The sequence below is a fragment of the Alligator mississippiensis genome, chromosome 4, assembly GCF_030867095.1.
Source record: "Alligator mississippiensis isolate rAllMis1 chromosome 4, rAllMis1, whole genome shotgun sequence".
NCBI lineage: Eukaryota > Metazoa > Chordata > Crocodylia > Alligatoridae > Alligator > Alligator mississippiensis.
This window is the reverse complement of record NC_081827.1, coordinates 209,167,730-209,183,613: the sequence shown is the minus strand read 5'-3', so window position 1 is coordinate 209,183,613 and position 15,884 is coordinate 209,167,730. Positions and strand designations below refer to the sequence as shown.

The 15,884-nt window shown below is 41.3% G+C and overlaps 1 protein-coding gene across 5 annotated transcripts in view; it reads right to left on the bottom strand.

Annotated features, from left to right (window-relative positions):
- Positions 1-15,884, bottom strand: part of LNPK (lunapark, ER junction formation factor) — a 64,740-nt gene that overhangs the window by 41,542 nt on the left and 7,314 nt on the right. For all 5 annotated transcript variants that reach the window (XM_019480566.2, XM_019480565.2, XM_019480568.2 and 2 more), the window contains exons 5-6: positions 11,134-11,192; positions 7,882-7,922 (exon numbers count right to left, since the gene is read on the bottom strand). In XM_019480566.2, coding sequence (XP_019336111.1) covers positions 7,882-7,922; positions 11,134-11,192 — 100 coding nt within the window. The remainder of the gene's footprint in view (positions 1-7,881; positions 7,923-11,133; positions 11,193-15,884) is intronic.

Sequence of the window (15,884 nt, the reverse complement as noted above, 5' to 3'; positions counted from 1 at the left end):
CAAATTAAAGCTCACTTTAATGAATTAGTAAATGTCGAATGTCAATTTTTTAGATTGTGAACCAGTAGCTATAAATTTAAATATGCTCTATCTAGCCAAGATTAATCCCACACAGTAGCCCTTACTAAAAATGTTAACTATTTTTGTTTAAACGTGCAAGATTAGGTAACAGTGCAAATTTCAAGATAGAGAAATATATGACTGGTATGGGAAAAGCCTGGAATGCTGGCAATAAGGTAATTACTTTAAGGATTAAAACTTGTTAATTTTAAGGCTGACCACTTTAAGTACAACTATGTGTCCCAAAGTGTGAGCATATCTTCTATACCTCAGTGAAAAACTAAAAAAAAGATAGAAATTTGAGAGACAGCAAATAAAGAAGCTTAAGACAACTACATACTACTGCTTAGGACCAGACCTTGTCTGTATGTAGGACTCCTTATTTAAGCTACTTGATCAATTAGAGAGCTAAATTTCATTCTTGCATTAACATATAATTATGGTTAAACAAGTTTAGTGTTGTCCCCTCTCCCCACCCAACTGTTCCTCTGTTGCAGCCTCCTAGGGTAAGTACAGACAGTCAAAAAGGGCATGGCTGAATTAATTCAGTCTTTGCAGGTTAGTCTAAGCTGCAAAGATTGAACCAATAAGCAAATGAACAGACCTCCACTTTTAATTCAGGAAATGCAGCCACATGCCGACAGTGGCTCAAGCCAGAAGCTGGGGGGGCAATAGAGCATGGCTCTCTGGCACATAGCCAGCACGGGCTATGTCTTCGCTTCCTCTTCCTCGTACCGCCAAGGTCTCTGGGGTTTGCAGTCAGAACTCACAGCTGTAGGACTCTACAGGGCTGCTCATCACTTCTTCCTGCTTTCAAGTGCCTCTGGGATTTGTAGTTCACAGTTGCAGCCAGCACTAAATAAGCAGGGCAGGTCAGCTCTGTACTTGGGGAAAGGGAAGTTTAATCCCCCTCCTGGCCCCAGACTCCAGCAGAGGTTTGCGAGCCAGCTCTCACTGCTCCACCTAGGGAGCAGAAGGTCTGGACCAGCCCTGCTCTCTGGAGCAGACAGCACAGCCAAGCCTAGAGCTGCAAAATGCTGGGATGCTGAGGGACTGTGATTTAGCTTGAAACGGTCTGGGACAGAAGTTGCATAAACCAGGTTGACCTAAATCAGTTAAGTCTCATACTACTTTCAACCAGGCTCATCTTAAACCAATTGCAAAATGGCTGAAACTGGTTTATGTGCACTGAACTTCTATTCTGTTACAGGTTTAAACCAGTTTCTGGTCACTTAAACCAGTTTGTGTGTAACTTCTGTCCCAGAAACCCAGGTCTAGGAAGTTCCAATTCAGAGGCTGTACCCCTAACTCCCATGCATAAGTGCATGTCCTAAGGCTGCAACCGAACTCCAACTAGCTTTGAGCATCAAGGACAATAAAAAGTCCTTTTTCAGGTATGTGGGGAGCCGGAGGAAAAGCAAGGGCAACATCGGACCCCTGCTGAACCAGATGGGACAACTGACGCCCAGGAAAAAGCCAACCTATTAAATGGGTACTTTGCGTCGGTCTTTCATCAGTCCTATGGGACGCCCATGCCCACTACAGGGCAGGGAAGTCCAGGTGAGGGAGATCCCCTGCCCTCCATCAATACTGACCTCGTGAAGGAACACCTTGAGAGGCTGGATACCTTCAAGTCATCCGGCCCTGACAATCTACACCCCAGGGTACTCAAGGAGCTGGCGAACATCATAGCCCAGCCTCTGGCATGGATCTTTGAAAACTCCTGGTACTCTGGTGTAGTGCCCGAAGACTGGAAGAAGGCCAATGTGGTGCCTGTCTTCAAGAAAGGGAGGAAAGTGGATCCGGCAAACTATAGGCCCATCAGCCTGACTTCCATCCCGGGGAAGATCTTAGACAAGTTTATTAAAGAGGACATCCTTAATGGACTGGCCGATGCCAAAATCCTGAGGGATAGCCAGCACGGGTTTGTTGCAGGTAGGTCTTGCAGGACCAATCTCATTTCCTTCTACAACCAGGTGACCTATCACCTGGACAAGGGAGAAGAGATTGATGTCATATATCTTGACTTCAAAAAAGCCTTCGATCTGGTATCCCATGATCACCTCTTGGCGAAACTGGCCAACTGTGGCCTTGGATCCACCACGAGCCGCTGGCTGGGAAATTGGCTCCGTGGTCGGACCCAGAGGGTAGTAATTGACGGAAGTCAACTGTCATGGTGCCCTGTGACCAGTGGGGTCCCCCAAGGCTCTGTCCTTGGAGCCATATTGTTCAACATCTTCATTAATGATGTGGACACTGGAGTCAGAAGTGGACTGGCCAAGTTCGCCGATGACACAAAACTCTGGGGCAAAGCATCCACACCAGAAGACAGGAGGGCAATCCAGGCTGACCTGGACAAGCTCAGCAAATGGGCAGACAAGAACCTGATGGTGTTTAACACTGAAAAATGCAAGGTCCTCCACCTTGGGAGGAAAAACCTGAAGCATCTTTATAGGCTTGGCAGTGCTATGCTGGCTAGCACTACGAAAGAAAGAGACTTGAGGGTCATCATTGACCACAAGATGAACATGAGCCTGCAGTGCGATGCTGCAGCTAGTAAAGTGACCAAAACACTGGCTTGCATCTATAGATGCTTCTCAAGCAAATCCCGGGATATCATTTTTCCCTTGTACTCAGCCTAGATGAAGCTGCAGCTGGAGTACTGCATCCAGTTTTGGGCCCCACAATTCAAAAAGTTTGCGGAGAAGCTTGAGAGAGTCCAGAGAAGAGCCACGTGCATGATCAGAGGTCAGGAAAATGGACTTTATGACAACAGGCTGAGAGCCATGGGGCTCTTTAGCTTGGAAAAGCACAGGCTCAGGGGTGGGTGATCTGATGGCCACCTATAAGTTTATCAGGAGTGACCACCGGTATCTGGGGGAACATTTGTTCACCAGAGAGCCCCAAGGGATGACGAGGTCAAACAGTTATAAACTACTGCAAGACCATTTCAGGCTGGACATAAGGAAGAATTTCTTTACTGTCCGAGCCCCCAAGGTCTGGAATAGCCTGCCATCAAAGGTGGTTCAAGCACCTACATTGAACACCTTCAAGAAAAAAATTGGATGCTTACCTTGCTGAGATCCTATGACCCCAGCTGACTTCCTGCCCTTCGGGCAGCGGGCTGGACTCGATCTTCCAAGGTCCCTTCCAGCCCTAATGTCTATGAAATCTAATTTTCCTAAAGTATGTCTGAACAGAACTAGCTCTTTTAATATTTACAATAGCCAAACTAAAAAGATAGAAGCATGGGCGAAAAAGAAAAAAAAAAAAATCACTACTTAAACTGCAACAAATACATGAGGATTTGTGGGGAACAGAGGACAGTTTTCTCAACTGTACTGACAAGCCTCAGAGGCAACACAAATTTCAGTTACAGGAAATGCATTGTAATGCGTGCTTACCAAACACTGTCCTGGCCGAAATTAAGGCAAGGTAGGAGTCTATCGTCTGCTTGGAAAGCAGGGAGAAGATGATTCAATTTAAGAGTTAGTGATTTTTTAAGGATGATATCGTGGTTGGTGCAATCCAGTCTACTTCAGTTTTTCGAAAGGTTTGCAATTTCAGTTTTGTATAATCTATTTATATGCATTTTGGATAAGTTCATTGTTTGCTCAAACACTTAACATAAGAAACACCACCAATGTTTTGCTTATAGCTTACACTGAAACAACAAATATACAGATAAATGGTGTTTAAGTCCATGAACTTTAATGAATTTAGAGCATTCTCTGACATCACTTTTGTAATGTAATCACACCATTTAGAAGCATTATAAATTGGCACCTGAAAGGACAAAAGGGAAGGAAATTGATCCGTTCCCATCATTGTCAAAATCTAATAGTAAACCTGAAACTGACCAATAGAAGCCTCTGAAACTAATGGAACTTAGCTGGTCTTAGTGCTGCTAATACCACAGTGCTGTGTTCAGTGCGCACTGGTTTGGCATTATTTCAGTGCTGAGGCTAGACATTTAAACAGAGTATACCGTAAAGATGTAACAAAGCACCACAATGAATAAATAAGAGACTTAAGTATCATCTCCCTCCCACCCTTTAAAATTATGCTATTCTCTCCCTTACACAAGTTACAAGGGATATTGTATTACTGATGACTGCCAGTGAAGTGTTATCATAATCTAGTCAAGGATTTTAAGCCCAGATCTTGACAAGCCTCTTCTATTTTTACCTGTATTGACAGTAAATGTTTTTTGGTTTGCATGTTTTTTAGGACAGGTATATAGTACATTGATAACTGGGCCAAAGTAAACTCAAATCTTCCTAAGTTCTGAAAAAAAATGACAGGTGAAGTTTTCCCTCACTCCTACTTGCAAAATCTCAGTATATCCTCTACTTGGGTTTTAATGTACTTAATTTCCTGAACTCTCCCATGAGTACAAAATTTGATTTATGCTTTGACATCTTCACTAACAGATGAAGAGTTTTTAGCGTCCAAGATGGACCAGCAGAAGCTGCAAAATCTATTCCAACACAAAAAAAAAGATGGGCTTGTCCTGTGATTAAGGAGAGAGTAATCCCCTTTGTTTTGCCTTTAACTAATCTTTAATTTGTCTTTAATGATTTAAATCATATACTTTCCATCCTTCTCATAGGGATGCGTTTTCAAAGGAAATGTTTCATTAACATTTTCTAGATCTTCACTCACCACATCAGGAGATGAACAGATTTATGGGGAAAAAACAATACTGAAAGAATGTCAGGACACAGTATATCACCTATAATATCAGGCTGACCCAATGAAAAAGGACAGGTGAAGTATCTATCCCACAAGTTAGCTGCTTAGAGATCCAAATCCACACGACTACCTCAGCTGAGGCTAAGCAACAGCTGTTCTTTCTGACAAAGCTTCAAGGGTTCTGTCGACTCTTCTCACCTCCCGAGCAGGCTCTTATCTGTGGTACTCAAATCCCTATTACACCATTTCTCCTGGTCAACATAGACTTGAGACTGTTAGGAGAAGAGGCACGACTAGTAATTTTGATGCCCTGAACAGAGATACTGTCAAGCACTGAAGAACTGGTGGGGAAGGAAGGGGGTAATGCCAAGCACTAGAAAGCAGGAGTGCAGAGCACTGCAGGATGCTGCTGGTGCTTGGGGTCACTGCCCTACTCATCCCTTCTAGTTAGGGAAGGAATGGGTTATCACATCAACCCTACACGTTCACTATAGACTCTTCCTTTCATTTCATTTGGAAGTAGCTGCTCAGCTTTGTCAGTGTTTACTAGCTGGCTGAAGCCCAGTGTGAATAAAGTCACATCTGTATTAGTAAGAACAAAGGTAACCTCTACTTTAACTGAAGTTGCCTACCCACCTTTTGGATACAGAGGAGATTACAACCCAACGATCTTAAGTCACTGTTTCTATTTTGATATGCAATAGCAGCTGAGAATCCAAGAACGGGGTTTTTTGGGGGTTTGTTGATTTTTTTTTGGGGGGGGGGGGGGAGAGGAGGTTGCTTTTTTTTCCCCCTTCTGCACTTGGTGAAAAGGCTTTTCTGTCTGATGTATAAGTTAACCATAGCTATCCATGGCTTACCATGTAAATAGGACTGCAGCATGGTACTCAATATGAATCTGTACCTAGATAATACATGAAAGCTGGTTGGCACATAATAGTTCTTCTTTCAGGAAATAAATTGCATTGGTGTTTCATGAGCTTGAAGGGGATTCAGCTTCTTTCAACATAATGGTTTCACATATGAACATCTAGATAGTTCAAATCTGGCTACATTACAATTAGAGGTGCACCAATAAATCGGTCCATATTGTATAAGCACCAATAAAAGGAAAATTGACATCATCAGCAAATCAGCTTTTTTGGCCAATAAATGCTGTGTGCATGTGCACAGCCGCAGCATGCACGTGGCCAGTTGGGCAGCTGGAAGAGCAACATCTAGCTGGTAAGTAAGTCTGCTGGGGGGAGGGGGAGCAAAGGGGCATGGAGGATAGCAGATCAAGGGCCCTGCAGTGAAGGAGGGAGTGGGGATGGGGAAGGGGCAGGCACTGCTCAGTCAGGGCGGGGTGCAAGGCAGGGTAGCAAGAGGCTTGTCTGGGGGGCAGGGGTGCCCCCCAGATCTGTGCACAGGGTGAGGACAGGCTCCAGGCTCTTCCTGGTGCAGGGGATGGACCAGGGCTGCACTTCAGGCAGGCAGCAGCAGCACTGGGGGGAGAGGGGAGATATAGCAAGTTCTGGAGTGGCTGTAGCCCACCCCATAGTCCCCCTCACCCCAGCACCACCGCTACCCATCCCAAGCACAGCCCAGCCCAGCCCCCTTCCCCAAGCCAGGAAGAGCCAGACACAGGCCCCCACCCCACCACGCAGTGGCAACCCTTCCTAACCCCATTTGGAAGATCTGGGGGACACATGTCCCTCATGGCTCCCCCAGGAGTACGTGTAGTGGTGGGATCCATATCCCCCAGAAAAGCCACACTGCTCCATCCCTCACCCTGTCCTGCCCAATCAGGGCAGCACCTGTCCCTGCTGTATCCCCTCCCAGGTCCGCTGCCTCCTGCCCTGTCCCTAGCATAGCTGCCAGGAAGAGCCCAGTGCAGCACACGAGTGCACAGCGACAGCCCACCCTCACCCCACACACAGATATGATGGGCACTCGCCACCCATGCCTTCTCCAGAAGCATGTGCAGCAGCAGGAGCTGCCCCCACACTGCCTCCCTCGGCTGGGCAGTGCCTGGCCCTGCCCCAGCCCCACTCCCTCCCTCACCGCATGGGCCTCTTTCCTACCCCACGGACTTACCGGCTGGATGCTGCTCTACAAGCTGCCAGGCTGCATTCCTGGGCACGTGCATGCTACAGCTGCGTGCATACACATGGCATTTATTGGCAACATTATCAGCCACATCAGCCAAAAAGAGCAGAGTGACAATAATGTCCTTTCATTGGTGCCGATACGATATGCACCTCCAGTTTCCAGGAAATCATCCTTCCTGCATGGAACTTAGTAAGTTTTACAACTCAAGCTTTCAAAATCTGTTCTGTTAAGCTGTTTGTTCTTGTCTGCTGGTGCTCACTGAAGAGTCTAGCTGCAGTGCAGCCTAATCATGATGAAAGAGTAAAGGAGTTAGCTAATTCTAGCCAGGAATTTTTTCTGAAGTGAAATTAAAAATGCAAGTACCATCATACCTATTCATGCCATATTCTGAAAGAGTGTTTACTGTCCCTCTTCTCCTTCCTTCCCGCATCACAGAAAATAATATTTCTATCAATGTAATCACTTCTCTAGCAGTAGCAATATTACAAATAATCTCTGTAAAGCAGGGTTAAATATTAGGTTATAAGGAAAACTGTGACAGTTGCCTGTAAAACCTTGTTTTTATTTATTATATTAATTATGCTTATTGAATAAAGAGTTAACAGACAACTATTGCGTACTGTATTTTAAATCATGGGGATGTGTTTTGTTTTGCTTTTTTGTACTAGGGTAGCAGACACTTTTCACCATACAAGGTAAGCTTAGTTAGCATGCCAATAGGTTAAAGTTCGTTTTTGCAATCCATCATTTAATAGGATAAGCTTGTATATTCAACAGCCCCAAGATCTTTGATTCAACCAAATGAAAAAAAAAAAAGAACAAGACTGATTTTCACATGCAAGAACTAGTTCTAACCAGGTTCTTGGTGGGGTGAAGGGGAACTCAAACTATATTGTGAATGCATGAAAACAAAAACTGAGTTAAAAAAATGAAACTCTGAAGCTATGTAACAGGTAAACAATCAGTAGAACTGCAGGAAGTATATATAAAAATAAGATTTAATGGACAATTTTATTTGAAGTAAAGTTTACTTACTATTTTTTTCTTTTGGGATTTTAGTTCTTCTAGTGCTTCACCTTAAAAAGGAAAAGGAAGATTTGGATCATTTTATACATTTAAAAAATGATACTAATTGCAGCACACGTAGGTTGAATATCCATCCTCCCAAATGTGAGATCAGAAAATGTTCATATGCTGGCCCCAAGTCATACCAACATATCAGCAAATCTTATATTTTGATAATATAAATTCTTAAATGACAATAAGGTCTCTTATAAAAGTTATATTTTTTAGTTTTATCTGTATAGCTGGAGTGACAATGCAACTATAAAAGCTTTTAACGTACAACTTTATTAAGCAAACTACTTCTAACACAAGACCTGTTTTGACCTATATTGAAATCAGTACAACAGGCAAAGTTTGCTCAAGACTGTAAAGGAGTCTGACTCACCAGAAAAGCCTTAAATCCAAGTTTTAATACATGTATTAGACCCAAATTCACCTGCTTTAATATACTTCAAGGAAATATGTTATACAGACTAGTTTCAAATGCTAGATCAATTGCAAACTTAACATCTGAATCTATATTTCACCCTTCCAACATTTCCAAACTCTAACAAAACTCCAGTTTTATAAGAGAAGCTATTGCTACCAGAAGGTCATTTCACAGCAAAGAGAAGGGACACAGTTAAGTAGGCACAACACCTAACCTCTGTTATCTCTGTAAGAAAAAAAAAATGAAGTCAAATGCATGTGGGATTTTTCCTGGAAGTCAATGTTAGCAATTTGGCACTCGGGAAAAAAAACCTCACTGTAATAAGCCAGCGAGTAATGTAAAGGAATGAATTCCCTTGATGCTACCAATTCTTTGCTACCTTCTTCGTAGAATACTACTCATAGAATAAAGGATTTTACTAAAGTAGAAAAAATATAGGAGAGTATTTACCATCTTGTATTCCTCCTCTATTGAAAGTTTAGCACCTAACCTCTTCCTCTATACATCTCATTTTGTGGGTTCCAAAATTACTTTGTTAGTGCCATTTTTTCCAGAAATGTAGCTCATAACATTGGGGAAAAGTAGAGGCAAAAATAAAATTGAAGTGATCAAATTACATAACCATTATTTAGATCATCCCAATTAAATGGAGAGAGAAAAACAAGATTTTTTTTTATGTTACTTAAGCCTCCTGGAACAGCTTTAATATTTCTCAAAACTAAAAGGAATTTATACTAGTTTGCACATTCAGTTAACATTCAAGCATAACACCTCTGCTGAGAAGTCTTTGCTTTGATGCAACAAGCCATTTTTACTTCTAATTTATAAAATAAACTCCTTAGTATTTAATAGGCAGATGTACAGAATTAACATTATATACACAAACACAGCTAACAACTATTCAGTCGCAAAGGAGAGCAACAATATATGCTGCAAGACCTAATACCACCACTAGCTGGACCAGTTGGTATCAGTTACTCCCAGAATTAGACACATTTGAAATGTATTAGTCATACAAATTACATCTGACCTCCAATGAACTACAGGGAATTTCTATGGTAGATGAATAGACAGTAGTAGATAACTTCTCTAGAAGCCCTAAACATTTAGCACCTTGAACTGCACCAGTAGTGCAAGTGCAGTTGAACAACTACCATATTATATTACAGTGACTTATACTATTTAAGGAACAGCTGCATTCTGCACAGCATGCAACTTAAGTACATCTCCATGATGTAAGCTTCAAATGCAGCTCCATGGAGTACTGCAATAATTTTAAAACATGAGAAACTTTTACATATATAGATTAGTACAACAGGAATGGCAAAGGGGAGCAAGAATGATCCACAAGATAAATTCATAGTGCAAATGCCCTTCCTCTAACTTCTAGTAATTGTCACTTGATGATATCATCGGACTACAATATCATGCATCTTTGGCTCTCAACTCAATTTAGCAGCTGAAAAGCAGGGTGCAACATTACAAAAAGTTAATGAAAGCTGAAATGAACCTCAAGAGGTTATCCCAGTCCACATTCCTTGCAGGATAAATCCCTGGCAGAGGTTTCTCTCACCTGATCTTAAAAAACCTCCCATGTAGTTAATAATCATATGATCTCCCTAGGTCACTTGCTCTTGTGCTGCATGACTCTTACTAAAAAAGCTTTTCTTAACACTTAACCTGCAAATTAAACTAAGATTCCTCATATCCGAAGTTGACATGAACAATTGATTATCCTCCTCCTTGTAAAAGAAATATTTACATACTGGAAAGTTAAATATGCCACCGACTCTTCCCTTTCCCCAGTCATGTATTTGCTAGACAAAAAACAAACTCAACCTTTTCAAGGTTTCTTCACACACCATTTCCTCAAAGCCACTCAATTCATCTAACTCTTCAGAACCCTTTCCAATAGGTCTGCATCTTCATTACAATGTGGTAGCCAAAACCAGACAGTACTCAAGCTGAGGCCTCATCAGGACCAAGTACAGAAGAATTACCACCTATGGTGACTGACTTAATTCATTCATGGTAAGACTTCCCCGAATGAGATTTGCCATGTTTGAAACAGCATTTCATTTTTGTATCACATTCAATTTGTGGTCCACTAGACCCTCTGCAGGTGCTCTTCTGCAACATTACTTGCCTAGCCAGCCACTCCTTTTTCACGTTGCGCATTTGATTTCTCCCAAGTTTAACAACTTGCACTTGCTCTGAAATCAACAAAATGAAACTCGGAATAAATTGAAGAAATGTCTCTCGAGTCCTGTCTTGCAAGTGCTCCCAGTTTGGTCACCTACGAGTTTTATAAGCAGACTCTTTATGCCACCATACAAGTCACTACTGAAAATACTGATTAGAGCCATGTCCAAACCAGATGCCTGATGGATCTACTTGAAACATCCTCCCATTTTGACAATGAACTACTGATAACCACTATAGATACATTTTTTAACCAACTGAAGGTACCTTATTGCGATTTCATGAAAGTGTTATAAAGGTCAGAGAGAACAGCAAGATAGAGGAGAGAAAATGAACCAGATGTCTAGACCAGTGGTTCTCAAGCAAGAGGGCTATAGCACAGGTGGCACTGCAACACTGGCCAGGTAGAATGGCCCCGCATCTCTCACAGTAGGAGTGAGGGGTTAGCTAGCTATGTACATGATGCACAGGACAGTTTCAACTGGCTGCAGCAGTGGCAGCACCCTGGCTGAGAGCCAGTAAAGAAAGGTGAGGCAGCACACTCCTAATTAGTTTCACACATTTTTAAAAAAGATTGGAAATAAACTTACTATTCTTTTCTGTTCTTTTGGAAAAGAAGAAAATGAGAAGTGTTCTTATAAACCAGATTCTGAGGGGGGAAAAAAATAAAGTTAGTTCGCATTTAGACTAATAAAACTGAAGAGTTTAGTTTATAGTGGGAAGCAACCTTCATCTTTCACTATGGGTGGGAACAACCCCCCAAAATAGATTTAAAATAACCTGTTATGAATGTTGACTAGGAATGTATTTTTCACAGAACAGCTAGTTTCAAGCACTTTCACTGAAGTAAATTTAGTACCTAGGCAGAAAAAAGTGAAAGTGTTTAGACTGTATTATAAAACAGAAAGCTACCAGTGAAATGCAAGTATTTCTTCACACAGCTGTCAGCCTTGATATACACAAAGTCAAAAATATTTCCATTAAAGTGTAATCAAGATAAATTATTATATAAAGGAAGTCTAAAAGTAACAACATATTTATTAGCTGGTAAGATTGAATAAATTATTTTCTTAAGCCCAAACAATAAAGAGTTCTGCAATAATAAAACAAAATAGATAATGATGCAGATTTCGTTCCATTTTTAATAGGCTTCAAGTAAGAATAGAACTTTGCTGTGGTAACTTAAAAAAATAAAGGCATATTTCATATAGGAAGTTAGATCAAAAGCTACTTTATTGCCACATTACACTTAAAATATTAAACTGGTAAATATTGATCATAGAACTAGACTTACAAGATAAATTCATATTTGGGAGTTGGTGAGGGTGGTTTTATACCAGTGAAATCCTTGAGCTGCAACTACAGTATAGTTGCTACCTTAAAAGCTTTCCAAGAAAAATAAATTGACATGATTCTGGTCAATTTTACAGGGCTCAGAACAGTAATAGGAAAACTGCCCCAAGTCTGGTCAATTTTATACTGCTGCTTCAGTAGAAAATGAAAGTCAGTAATCTATCTGCATTTTTGGAAAGACAAAGCCATCATTATTCACATTCAGTTATATTTGGAATGTTCTCCTTGCAGTCATAAGAACTTGAAAAATTAAGAAAAAAGGCTTAAATCTACTTATGCTAATCAAGTTGGAAGCTTTTCCTGGCAAATTAACAAATCTAACTCAAATGGCAAGTAGATATGTGAAGCCCTCCTTATGTCAGGCTCTATACTACAGCCTAACATAGGGACTGAATTAGATGGAAGTCAAAAATAAAAGTTAGAAGTCCAGTAGAGGTTAGAGTTACTCAGAAATCATACTCTGCACAAGAGAAAGAAAATCCCATGAAGGGTTTGATAAAATAGCAGCATGATTACTTAATAAGCATATATTTGACATTTCTCTTTGGCTTTTCTGTTCAAAATGCTTGCAGTAACTAGCAGTAAGAACAACATACGCACGGAGTTAGTTTAACCATTACCCCGATACCCAAGGAGATACAGTAAGAAAATGAATTGATTGTCTGAGGTCACACAACAAGCCACTGAGAAGCAGAATTATGTAAAGGTATACAATATTGCATTCTACTGTCAGATTCATCTTTCAATAGCTATTTTTAAAAGAGTTAAGTAGTATAAAAATTGGTAACAGTTCTTTTACACAGTGAACAGCATCTCTCAATGAAGAGAATGAGATAATGATACATCAGTGCCTATATCAGGACTAATACTATACTGGTATGGAATATGTGCTCTATGTCCCTTCATAGGTGCATTTTTATTTATTTAATAGTAGTCAAGCTCCTTTTTCTAATTAGTGCTGCGGGCTGAGCAATGAGATGGTATAAAGCAGAGCTGCTCAACCCCCAGCCCACAGCTATGCATTATCTGCCCCATAGGGTTCCCCAAGGGTCAAGAAATTTGGTGGCAGGACAGCAGTGACAACAATCCCTTGCTGTCAAATTTCCAGGCCACGGGCAGCCCCAGGGCCTGTGCACTGGCATGCAGGGGCAGGGAGAGGGCATTGCTGGGCCCCAGGGCTCAATCCTGGCACATGGGGCACAATCCAGCCCAGACACTTGGCCCTCAAGGTCAAAAAGGTTGAGCACCACTGGTGTAAAGAACATTAAAGTTTCAACTGCAGATTCTCACCTTTAGGATTTTAAGGCAAAATTTTAAATAGCTGTCCATCCTAGCTACAGCTTAAAATGAAGATATCAACTTAATCTGAGAATTAAAAACTATATTATTTTTTCAAGGGGGGGGGAGAAACACATGCAACTGTTCTTAACTGAATAAGCTGCACTTTGAAGAAGTGGGGGCTCCTGATATGCTGCCATATTTTTCAAGCGCTCAAGAGCTATTAAAGTGTATTCTGAATGTATGCTACATATTCCTAGAATTTAACTGAATGTACCAGCATCTGTAATGTGTTCAGACTCTGGGGGAATGATCCAAGGCAGCAATATGTTAGTGAGTGACTGCAGCCTGGGAGAGGCAGACATCTTATAGTTTGCTTAGGGCAGAAAACTCTCTAGAGCTGGTACTGGGTGGCACCAAACACTCAGCGTGGGTTCACCTCTTGACCGAGAGCACAGACATGTTGGCAGCTACATGCCGTTTACACCTGCCAGAGAAAAACTGAAGAGTATGGGACCCGGGAGTGGGGAGGGGAAGAAAAAAGGAAACAAAAACAAACACACATTTTCAAGTTATAACAGAGAATAAATTTAGTTATAAACATTGATATACTCAGTGGTTGCTTGGCCCAGGACTTTATAGAAGCCAATCATTCAAAAGTGAATATGCATTGAACAAAGAAAAGGAAAAGAACAAAAGGTCCAGTGTAAAAACTCAAGCAAACAAGTACCTGAAGCCAGCTCCTTAAATAACAACACGATCTACACTAATTTTGCCCCGAGTGTAAAAGTGAAGCTATCAGTACTCCTTTCATGACTTGCTCTCCTTGATGGCATGAGCGAGCTTTACAGGCAAGCTAAAGACTTTCAGAATACTGCGCTAGAAAACAAAGGCCAATCGTTCTTTTTTCCAAAAGTCCATTTTGACCCTTAAATTCTAAATCAGCCAAGTCCAGTTACTACATTGCTACCCAGGTAAACGGTCTACATACTTTCCCTCCCTAGAGGATTTCATGACATACACGTCCCTTTACAAACAAATGCTAAAACTGTAGAGTAACTCTATTAATAAAGTGATTTTGAACCTGCCATAAGATCTTTTTAAGGGTGCCAAACAATATAGCACCATCACCTATGTCCGATTCACAAGACCAATCCAGATATTTCAAGTAGGAATCCATAGTGTCAAAAACATTCTAACCCAGTGGTATTCAAACTTTTGGCCCCACAGGCCAGATGAGTGGCCTAGATGACATAAGCTGGCCCCCAGGGCCTGATCTTACCTGCATCGTCCCCTCCTTATCACCCATGCCAGGACTGGGTCCAAGGTGGCAGGCACCACTCCCACCAGACCTTCTCATGCCAGATTGGGTCCCAGAAAGCTAGCACTGCCCCCTCTCCGGCCCAGCACCACCCCCTGACCCACTCCTGCGCACTGGGATAAGGTGCCAGAGTTGACATGTAGGGCCCAGAGATCTGGCAGCAGAGCAGCACCACTGCTCTCCTGCTGCCAGATTTCCAGACCTGTGGGGACTCTCTGCAGGCTCGAGGCTGAGCACTGCTATTGTAACCTGTTGTGGGTCTTTCCAAGTTCTTTGCAACAGGAAAAAAAAATGCTCTAATATTCTTCTGTACTCAAAAAAATGAGCAACAGCTAAGAGCTGGTATTTTCCAAATCTAACCAGGTTGAAGACCACTGAGCGTGTGCGCGCACACATGCACACACACAAAAGTATTTTAAAATGAGAAATCTGGCATGTTCTGCTGTGCATGACTTACATTCAATCTTACTGTAGCAATCACAGAAAGAGCCTCAAAGGACTAATTCTGACCCCATATTTTTCCCAGCCCAAAAAAGTTTGAAACCTTGAACAGTCAAGTTTCAGACAAAAATAAATTTGCAAACAAACTCAAACTTGAAGTGCTTGTAACTAATTGATTCTGTAACACATGTTAAGGGAACTGAACTCCATCTCTTAATTTGCCTCTATGCAATTTTTTTTTTTTTGGGGGGGGGGGGGGGGGAAGGGAAGGAGTGGGAAAAGGGAGGGAAATTATTTTTAGAAAACAAGTAGAACCTGGAAAGTAAAAAAAAAAATCTCAAATAAGCTGAATGAAAAACAGTATGCATCCATTCTTTCTATTGTACATCTAGAGAGCTATCATTAGCAAATGTTAAAGATTCTAAAATAGCAAAAAGCAAGGCCAAGAACATTTTGGGAAAAAAAAGAACCCAAGACTTAAAAACGTATCCATGTATGTTTAAGGAGCAAAATAATTAGTTTCAGTCTTTGCCTAGGTTTACAGGCAAAAAGTACCAGAACTGAAAGAACACGAGAAATCATCTTTTCTATTTGCATAGGGCAGCATTTTGCATAGCTAGTTTATTTTGTGTACCACTTTCAGACAAGATTGAAGATAATTTTCCTAAATAAGAATTGAAAACACAAAACAAATCACATGAACAGTGATCTTATATAACATCCTCTAGTATTTATGGCTCTTCTGATCTATACAACCTTAATTAAGGTGCTAATACGCCATGCAATTTTAGATGTTAACATCTTTTGACTAGAAAAATATTTTAGTTGTCCTTCATACCCAGTATGGCCCAAGAGAGATATTTCCCTCAAAGAAAGCATCTGCCTAACTACTCAGATCTATTTTAAAGAGAAAATCCAGCAAGTTCTGACAAGTCAAGAATTGTCAAG